The sequence below is a fragment of the Chiloscyllium plagiosum genome, unplaced genomic scaffold (assembly GCF_037043375.1).
Source record: "Chiloscyllium plagiosum isolate Xiang-an unplaced genomic scaffold, Cpla_swu_hap1 HiC_scaffold_39, whole genome shotgun sequence".
In the NCBI taxonomy this organism is placed as follows: domain Eukaryota; kingdom Metazoa; phylum Chordata; class Chondrichthyes; order Orectolobiformes; family Hemiscylliidae; genus Chiloscyllium; species Chiloscyllium plagiosum.
The window spans coordinates 4,515,515-4,525,790 of NW_028270177.1; the positions used below are offsets into that span (position 1 = coordinate 4,515,515).

The 10,276-nt window shown below is 40.0% G+C and overlaps 1 protein-coding gene across 1 annotated transcript in view; it reads left to right on the forward strand.

Annotated features, from left to right (window-relative positions):
• Positions 1-9,805, forward strand: part of strc1 (stereocilin 1) — an 83,855-nt gene extending 74,050 nt beyond the window's left edge. Inside the window, exons 25-28 of the mRNA XM_087981440.1 lie at positions 2,347-2,495; positions 3,882-3,979; positions 5,001-5,151; positions 9,505-9,805. Coding sequence (XP_087837566.1) covers positions 2,347-2,495; positions 3,882-3,979; positions 5,001-5,151; positions 9,505-9,602 — 496 coding nt within the window. The 3' untranslated portion in view covers positions 9,603-9,805. The remainder of the gene's footprint in view (positions 1-2,346; positions 2,496-3,881; positions 3,980-5,000; positions 5,152-9,504) is intronic.
• The last annotated feature ends 471 nt before the right edge of the window (positions 9,806-10,276 follow it).

A 10,276-nucleotide genomic window follows, 5' to 3' on the forward strand; every position in this document is an offset into this window, starting at 1 on the left:
TTTTACTTTCACCACCAGCTGAGGTGCAGTTGAACCTCCATAGTAAAAGCTTGGTTTGTGTTCTCCAAATAGAAAGATAAACACTATCCCACATTCTCTGCTATTAATGGTCCTTAAACATGACCCTATTCATTTCCTGGTCTGGATCTTACTCTTGATGCCCCAAAAATGTGCCTTAGAGAATGTCCTCTCTTTAGTCTAATTTCTGTCATATGAGCAGTGTTTTTCTGTCTGTTGTCTACACAAATGGTTTCTAGTGACTGATCATTATGGAAAAAGTTGGGTCCATGATTCACCTATCTGAGAGTCTGATAAAATAGGGGTCTTTTGCACACAGTCTCTCGAATTCAACTCCAAATCCAAAATGTCTGCTTGCAGTATTGTGAAAACAATTTCTTTAAAGCTGTATTTGCTGACACCAGCATGATATGCTGCTTTAAATTGCATGAGATCAGATTTTCGTTGGTGTCGGTGGGGGGAGAGAGATTTGAAGCAGGCAACCATTAACCACTGCAAGGGTCTTTTGCAATTTAGTGATCTTTCAAAGATATATTCCATGGATACACGGTGACTTGGCTGCGAGGATTCAGAACTGCCCTGCCCATAGAAGGCAAAGGGTAGTGGTGAAAGGGTGTTTTCAAGCTGCAGATCCACAACTGGTGGTGTTCTGCAGGGATCCATACTGGGTTCTGTGCTGTTTGTGATATATGTGACTTGGATGTAAATGTAGATGCATTGATAAGTAAGTTTACAGATGATACAAAGATCGGTGGAGTTGTGGATAGTGTAGAAGGTTGTCAAAAGACACAGCAGGATATAGATCAGTTGGAGATATAGGAGTAAGTGTGAGGTGCTGCACTTTGGGAGATCAAATGCTAAGGAAATGTGTACAGTTAATGACAGGACCCTGAACACATTCATGCACAGAGTTATCTTGGGGTTCAAGTCCAAAGCTCCTTGAATGTGGCCATGCAAGTAGATATAACCTAAAGAAGGCATATGGCATGCTTGCCTTTATTGGTCAGAGAATTGAGTACAAGAGTCAAGATGTCATTTTGCAGCTTTATAGACTTTGGTTAGGCCACACAGAGTATTGTGTTAAATTCTGGTTGCCACATTTCAGGAAGGATGTGAGGTTTTGGAGAGGTTGCAGAAGTGGTTTATCAGGATTCTGCCTAGATTAGAGAATATGAACTATAAAGACAGGCTCAAAAATCTCAGGTTGTTTTCTCTGGAGCAACAGAGGCAGGGGGGAGACTTAATAGAAGTCTATAAAATTATGAGAGGCATTGATAGGGTTAACAGTCATAATCTTTGTTGAGTTGAACTGTTTCATAGTAGGGGACATGGATTTAAGGTGAGGGGGTAAAGTTCAAAGGAGATGTGAGGGGCAAGTTTTTTTTTACACAGAGTGGTAGGTGTCTGGAACATGCTGCCAAGGGTGGTGGTGGAGGAGGCAGATACAATAGCAGTGTTTAAGAGACTTTTAGATAAGCACAGGTAATGGAGGGATATGGACCAAGAGCCTGCAAAAGGGATTAATTTAATTTGATGTCATGTTCGACACAACATCATGGGCCACAGGGCCTGTTCCTGTACTGTATTGTTCTGTGTACTATATCTAGAGAGTTTGTTTGCATTTTGATGACTTGTCTAAACATAGAGAGTAGTTCAAAAGCTTTGTATAGTTCCAGGCAAGGAAAGGTCACCTGACCTTTCAGCTCCTTTTATTTTAAAATCAAGTATTCAGTTTGCATTCATACTCCACAAGGCTCGAGAGTGTGCTGCTGGAAAGCAGAGCAGGTCAGGCAGCATCAGAGGAGCAGGAGAATCTACATTTCAGGCATAAGCCCTTCATCAGGAATCCCGAAACGTCGATTCTCCTGCTTCTCAAATGCTGCCTGTGGTGCTCTACTTTTTCAGCACCACACTTTCGACTCTGATCTCCAGCATCTGCAGTCCTCACTTTCTCCTAATCCACAAGGCTGTATTGTGAGAGTGTGATATAGGGTTAGAGCACAGAGCCCCTGCAAACCTGCTCTGCAGTTCACTGACATCTTGGCTGATCTATGACCTAACTCCAGACAAAGAAGTTGGGTAGAAGGGGATCATGGGGAGTACTGGCACCAGCACAGACTATTTCAGTCACACACGTTTAATGTATTTCTGTGGACCATCTATTAAATATTAGTGATTAATAGTTACTATTAGTTTTAAATTCTTATGTCCTCTCTGTTTTAATACTGGTTAAAAATTGTATTTCTCTTTTCTGTTTAATTGAAAAAAAGCCTTTATTTCTAAATTGAACACACTGGTGAGATGCTGTGTTGTGCTGGTTTGTCTTAGTATGGCAGTCCTGTGGACCGGAAGACTGAGCCTATCCTGTGACGAGCAGCAGCTGGCAGCCCTGGCCAAACTTGTCACTCACTCTCCGACATTCGGAGACGTCAGCCACTGGAGATCTGAAGAATTCACTGAAATTGGTTCTATTGCAGGCAAGCAGCCATTATATTTACATTGTTTTGTAAATTTAAATGCCATTGATTTAAACATAATTTAAACATCTCATAAATGTAAACATCACAGCTTGTTAAGAAAAATTTCCACGTGCACCACTATGTCTGGAAGAACAGGTTATGTGGTGATATATCATACTGCTGTTTCTGGAACTTTGCAATTTGGCTGGCATGTTTCCCACATTACAAAAATGACTGCACTTCAGAAAGATATTTCTTTTGCTGCAAAGAGCTTTGGGACTTGCCAGGGTCTTGGAAGATACTATTTAAATCCAAGTCCTTGAATTCCTATCACAGGACTCCATATTCACGATTGCTGGAGCCTGTTCTATCATTCAGTTAGATCCTTGAAATATGTATTTCAATTTCATTTACCCAACTTTGATCCATTTTCCTTAGTGTACTAACCTGAGCAAAAACCTATCAACACCTAAATCTTGGTGTTTTGGTTTACCCCCAGCATTTACAGCCTTTGTCAGGAGAGAGCTCCAGTTTCCCACTCCCTCATTGTGTGAAAATGTGTTGCCTTGTGGAGCTATCAGAAGCTTGGGACAATTTGAATGATTGCTGTCAGGAAATAAGAAGGATTTGGGGTGAAGGATGGGGATAGCGAAAAATCGATGGAGCGTGATGTCTCCCAGATATTTTTCAATGTGATTGTTGAACAGGAATAGCAACATGTATAATATAGTGGAAGTCCTTGATAACCTGGATGCTGGGGTCCAAAAAAGTGGAATAGCTTATAGCTGAACAAATTTAAGAAATCTCCTATTCTTAAACAGCCAAATGAAATTTTAAATAAAGATTTATCTCTTTTTGGGTCTTGGTTCTGTTGCTCTATATGCCACTTTACAATATATAGAAACAAACTTGCACAACAACAACAACAAATAAAACCAGAAATTGCTGGAAAAGTTCACCAGGTCTGGCAGCATCCGTGGAGAGAAATCAGAGTTCATGTTTTGATTCAAGTGACCCTTTATCACAACTAAACCCAAAACGGGAGAGAAATCAGAGTTCATGTTTTGATTCAAGTGACCCTTTATCACAACCAAACCCAAAATGTTAACTCTGATTTCTCTCCACAGATTCTGCCAGACCTGCTGAGCTTCTCCAGCAATTTCTGCTTTTGTTTCTATTTCCAGCATCCACAATGCCTTCAGTTATCATAGGCTTGGATTATACATGTGCAAAAGCAAAATATTGCAGATGCTAGAAATCTGAGATAAAAACAGAAAATGTTGGAAACATGGGTCAAACTGCACATCTGGAAGTTTGTAATAGGGTATAAACAGTTACTGCATGAATGAATGTACTTACTATCTTACAATTATTATTCTCACTCCCTCTTTGTCACTTCAATAGCTGGACTACCAGATATTATACTGTCAGCTCTGGTTAAAGAACAAATTGAAGGACTCACTCCTGTTGCTGTGGCTACTATCTCGCCAAAGAAATTTTCCGTAAGTGTGGAACATTATCCTTCAATCCATATAATGTAATTAAAATTTTGAATAATTAAAATGGAGAATTTTATTTCATTGACTTTACTTTTCTAAAACTGTTGACTGTTTGTTGGAAAGACATTTTACATGGTCATAAAATAAATACAGGTGACTAGGGCCATTTGGCCCATTTCATTATGTCTGTTGAGAAGACCCTAAATCCATTACTGCAGAATCTAATTATTCCCTAAATTTATTCTAGGAATTTTCCCTCTGTCTTACATTTGAAAATGTATTGCAGCCATTGATAACGATTGTCCTAGAATTGGGTCTAAAATGACTTTTATAATTTCAACCTGTGACCCATCAACCTGCTTTCTCAATTTCATTAGAAGTAACATTTCTGATTTTTTTTTTCAATTCCATTATACTGTTATTTATCCTCCTTTAATGTGATCAAATGCCTCTTTTTCCAGACCAAAAAGCCTGAGTTGCAACCTTATTTTCTCATGGCCCTTTTATACTCAGGATCTGTATAAATCTCTATAAATCTTTGCACATGTTCCAAAATTTGAATGTTTCTGTTTATCTTGTTGACCTGAATTGAACACAATGCTCAAGGTGAAGTCAGACCAGAGCACTGTACATTCTACAGATGCCTGCTACCATGTGGTCTTTGGTGATCTGTCATCTATAAACCTCAAAGGTGAGTTAGCAGGGTCTCCAATGGTCCAGAATATCACAGTCAAGGATGTGAGTTTCCTAAAGGAATAATGATCAGGGAACAGAAACCATAAGAACATTTTCTCTCACATAACCCAGTGACATTAAGGTCATTGACCATGCTACTAAATTGATTGAGACCAGGCAACGCAACATTGGTCTCCATGAAAACCTGAATCATTTAGTTACAATTCTATCTTTAACGCCAGGGTCAATTTTGTGACAGGTCATTAAAGTAGTTTCCAATCCAATTTGTCACCAGATATACTGGGATTTTTTTTAGGTGTTTTCTAATTCCTTTTTTCTTTCTGTTCAGGTTGTATTCAGTCCCACACAGATTCGCATGTTTAATTATCAGCAGGCAGTAGCTGTGACTCCTGCTCAGAGGCAAGAGCTCGGTGACTTTCAGAAGAAAGCTCTGGACATGGTGCTCACATCATGGCACAAAACAGCAATTGACATAAGAGGTAGAGCTGCACTGGTTCTTTGGCCAGCACGTTATATAAAACATACAACAATGTTGTGGTTCTGTTCGCTGAGCTGGGAATTTGTGTTGCAGACATTTCGTCCCCTGTCTAGGTGACATCCTCAGTGCTTGGGAGCCTCCTGTGAAGCGCTTCTGTGATCTTTCCTCCAGCATTTGTAGTGGTTTGAATCTGCCGCTTCCGGTTGTCAGTTCTAGCTGTCCGCTGCAGTGGTCGGTATATTGGGTCCAGGTCGATGTGATTATTGATTGAATCTGTGGATGAGTGCCACGCCTCTAGGAATTCCCTAGCTGTTCCCTGAGAACTCATTCATAGCATGGCACTCATCCACAGATTCAATCAATAAGTACATTGACCTGGACCCAATATACCGACCACTGCAGCGGACAGCTGGAACTGACAACCGGAAGCGGCAGATTCAAACCACTACAAATACCGGAGGAAAGATCACAGAAGCGCTTCACAGGAGGCTCCCAAGCACTGAGGATGTCACCTAGACAGGGGACGAAACGTCTGCAACACAAATTCCCAGCTCGGCGAACAGAACCACAGCAATGAGCACCCGAGCTACAAATCTTCTCACAGACTTTGAACATACAACAATGCGGCTCAACACATCCATGCTGGTGTTTATGTTCTACATAGGCTTACTCTTTCCCTATTTCACCTAATAGCATATGTTTTCATTCCTTTCTTCATTCTGTGCTTATTTAAAATCCCTTAAAGACATCTATGCTGCTTGCTTTACTCACCATTATTTAATTGGTTATGACGAGCTTTCAATGATATCGAACTATCAGCAAAAGCTGAACAACTCATAAATGTTCCAATAAAATTAAAAACATTTTAGAATATTATGAAATGATTAATCTGACAGGGGACTCTGCACTTGTTTGTACTTAGCGAGTTTTGAAAAGATTTGTAGCTCAGGTTGAGATTCTGGGTGTAGGTTTGCTCGCTGAGCTGGAAGGTTCATTTCCAGATGTTTCATCACCATACTAGGTAACATCTTCAGTGGGCCTCCAGGCGAAGCACTGCTGATAATTCCTGTTTTCTATTTATATGTTTGGGTTTCTTTGGGTTGGTGATGTCATTTCCTCTTCTTTTTCTCAGGGGTGGGTAGATGGGGTCTAACTCGATGTGCTTGTTGACAGAGTTCAGGTTGGAATGCCATGCTTCTAAGAGTTCTCGTGCGTGTCTCTGTTTGGCTTGTCCTAGGATTGGATGTGTTGTCCTAGTTGAAGTGGTGTCCTTTCTTATCTGTATGTAAGGATACTAGTGAGAGAGGGTTATGTCATTTTGCAGCTAGTTGATGTTCATGTATCCTGGTGGCTAGTTTTCTGCCTGTTTGTCCAATGTAGTGTTTGTTACAGTCCTTGCACGGTATTTTGTAAATGACATTAGTTTTGCTCGTTGTCTGTATAGGGTCTTTCAAGTTCATTAGCTGCTGTTTTAGTGTGTTGGTGGGTTTGTGGACTACCACGTTGCCAAGGGGTCTGAGTAGTCTGGCGGTCAGTGTTTGTACTGCTGGGCACGGGGCTGTGTGGAGAGTCTGATCATCGCCAACACTGTTAGTTGTTTGGCAGTGCCTCAATATTAAAATTGTAAACTGTTCCCATCCTATAATCATCTGAAATCTCTGTGCTCCTCTAATTGTGGCCTTTTGATGTTCTTTGATTTTAGTTGTTTCACTAGAAGTGGCAGTGCCTTAAGCTGTTTGGGGCCAAAGATCTAGGTTATTATCTTAAACCTCTCAGATTCATGACCTAGTTGAGTGAATATTAATTGTATTTCATTGAATTCAGGTGATGGGCATTAACTGTTCAAGTCCCACCTCATCCAGATGGTAAGAATACGATAGACTAGTGGTGTTATCACTCGACTATTAATCCAGAGACCCAGGTAATGTTCTAGGAGCCTGGTTCAAATCCTGCCATGGCAGATGGTGAAATTGGAATTCAATATAAATCTGGAATTAAGAGTCCAATGATGACCATGTTGTTGATTGTCAGGAAAAACCCACCTACTTTCGAGATATGTAATATAATCTCTTTTACTTGATTTGGTTGATTGGTAAATGTCTGTGATTGTTAAGGGTCTTTGTGTGCGATGGGGGGGCACAGAGGTATGTGATAGCAACTCTGAATAGGTTCACCAGAAAATAAAATATATAAAGGAACAAATAGATTTTGGTTTTTGGTGAGAAGCATGTGTACAGCATGTAACTCCGTAAATTAATTACTGTAAAGTTATCTAAACATTACTTTCAATTCTATCCTTCATCACCTTGATTTCTGGAAACTAACAGACTTCTGAGGTGATTCACTACTGGAGCATTTTTGAGATAGTGACCACAACTCAATTAGATTTAGGATAGGTACTGAAAAGGATGGGCTGGTAATTAAAGCTCTAAACTGGGGAAAGAGACTAATTCTACTATGAGAACGTGAGGACTGCACATGCTGGAGATCAGAATCGAAGAATGTGGTGCTGGAAAAGCACAGCTGGTCAGGCAGCAGCAGCAGGCAGTCAGGTAAATTTCTCTCTGATGTGGAAGGATTCCATCTTGGATCACTTGAACCACACGGGATCAATGTGGATTTCACTAGTTTCCCCATCTTGCTTCCCCACGCCCCCCACCACCACCACCCCACCACCTTATCCCAGTCCGAACCTCCCGTTCTCTTGTACGGTCCTACCTGTCTATCTTCCATCCCACTTTACTGTTCCACCCTCCTCTCAGACCTATCACTTTCATCCCCATCTTCATCTACCTATAACATTCCCAGCTACCTTTCCCCCCCCCAGCCCCACTGGCCTCCCATTTATCTGTCAGCTGCTTTGGCCCAAAAGCTCCCTTCCTGATGAAGGGCTTATGCCTGAAATATCAACTCTCCTGCTCCTCGGAAGCTGCCTGACTGGATGTGCTTTTCCAGCACCACATTCTTTGACTCTCATTCTACTAAGATCAGATACGATTTTTCCAAGTGGACTAGGAGCAGCTACTTTCAAGTAAAACTGTGTCAGAGCAGTGAGAGGCATTTGAAGAGGAATTAGTGAGAATACAGGACAAACATGTGCCAATAAAGTCAAAGGGTGGGACCAAGATTAAAGAACCATGGATGTCAAGGGGCATGAAGATTAGGATTAAGAGCAAGCAGATACTGAGGGACGCGATATCTGGACCTTGGCAATAATTTTCAAATACTCTCTGGCCACAGTGAGGTGCCAGATGACTGGAGAACTGCCAACATTATTGCATATAGGTCAGTCCAGGCAATAATTTCCTTCCTTCTAGTGAACCAAATAAGTTTTTCTGACAACTGATTGTTTCATTGTCACTATTAAAGAAATTAGCTTTCAATTCCACCTTTTTAATAATTGAATTAAGCTTCACTTGTGGAAGACACTAGAACTGGAGGATACCATTTAAAAATAAGGGGTCTCCCAAATACAGATTAGAAATTTCTTTCTTTCAGTTGACTGTGAAATCTGTGGAGCCCTCTTTCTTTAGATAGTAATGGATTCAGGGTCACTGAATATTTCTTAAGGCAGAGAAAGATAACATTGACTGAGAATGGAGTCAAGGGATGTAAGGGATAGACAGAAAAGCGGACTTGAATCCAAAATCATATCAGAACAGGATTGAGGGGTTGAATGGGCAACTCCTACTCCTGTTCCTAAATTGTCTGCCCAATTGCTGCTGATGTGGGACTTGCTTCTGGATTATTAGTTCAGTGACATTGCCACTGCCTTCTCCAGTTTTCAGTGATATTGGATAATTGATGACAATTACCATGTCCTGAGCACATGTCAAAATTACATCCCTCCCCAACTAGGATGTTAGGTGACTATGTTTTAAAAAAAGAAAATCCTTGCTGACATTTCTTGATGAATGTTTCATCCTTGCGGCTAAAGATTGTTAATTCTGGGAAGCAAATAAACAATTCCATTTATGTCCACTGTCGGAATCATGCTACTTCTAGATTTCTGCTGGTAGCTAAGCACCTGCCAAATCTCTCTTTTACCTAATGCACCTGTACATTTCATTTCAAATCCCAGCTATTCATGTGGCTTTGCTCAGCTGACAAGTTTTCTAAAGTACACGTTAGGTTTCCAATGCATCAAATTTCTTTCCTTAACCTTGCCCCCTCTCTTCCTTTCATACCTCCTTTTAAAACCCACCCCTTTGATCTTTTAGATATCCTGCCTGAATTCTTAATTCAGAATAATGACCATTTCAAGGTTACTCTAAAATTGATATTAAAACAATTAATTAAAACTGTATCATGGACCATATGTGCTGGTTATTAATGAAATGTTCTCTGTTTATAGGAAGATCATCTGGAGAAGTTATTTCAGGAAGCGTTATTGGAATATTATTTTGTGTTGTTTGTACTGTTTTACCTTCAAGTAGAGAAGCTTATCTGTAAAATACATTTCATCTTCAATCCTTTAATGTGTCTGTCTAACATTGCATAAGTACATTTTTAGTTGTGTGTTGGACTGACTGCAAACATTCCATATTGAAGAGATGTACTGTTTGTCTTGCAAACCTTTCCATTATTGCTCTTGGCCATCCTTCAACTGTGTGTAATTTAATAAAGAATTGTTTTCTGCTTTGAATTAAATTCGCCATCAGAATCAATTGAGTGCTTTTATTTCTCCAACTGAGGTCTTCAGTTCATTGCTCTACTGTTAATGACCCTGCCTAACTGCTTCAGCCCCGGTATTTGGAATTATCTACCGGAAATGTGCTAACTCTCTTATCTTAATTTATGATGGTCCTCAGAACCTACCACTTTGACCATATCTTGTGTGTAATAATTTGAAAATCACTTCTGTAAAGCTCCTTAAAATATTTTGTTTTAAAGGAGCTATATAAATGTAAGTTCTTGTTGTTGAATGTGGTTCTTAGTTTATCTCCCACCCCTCTGAAGGTGCTAATCTTTGCTGGGATTTGTTTTCACAAGTGCTAATATTTTACTAGTGCTTCATTCAAAAGGAATTCTTCATGAAATCATTGGCTGTTAAAGGAAGTCAATTAAGGTAAAGTAAGCAATCTGTGATTGCTTTGTATAACTATGTAATCTTTCAGTTGCCATAT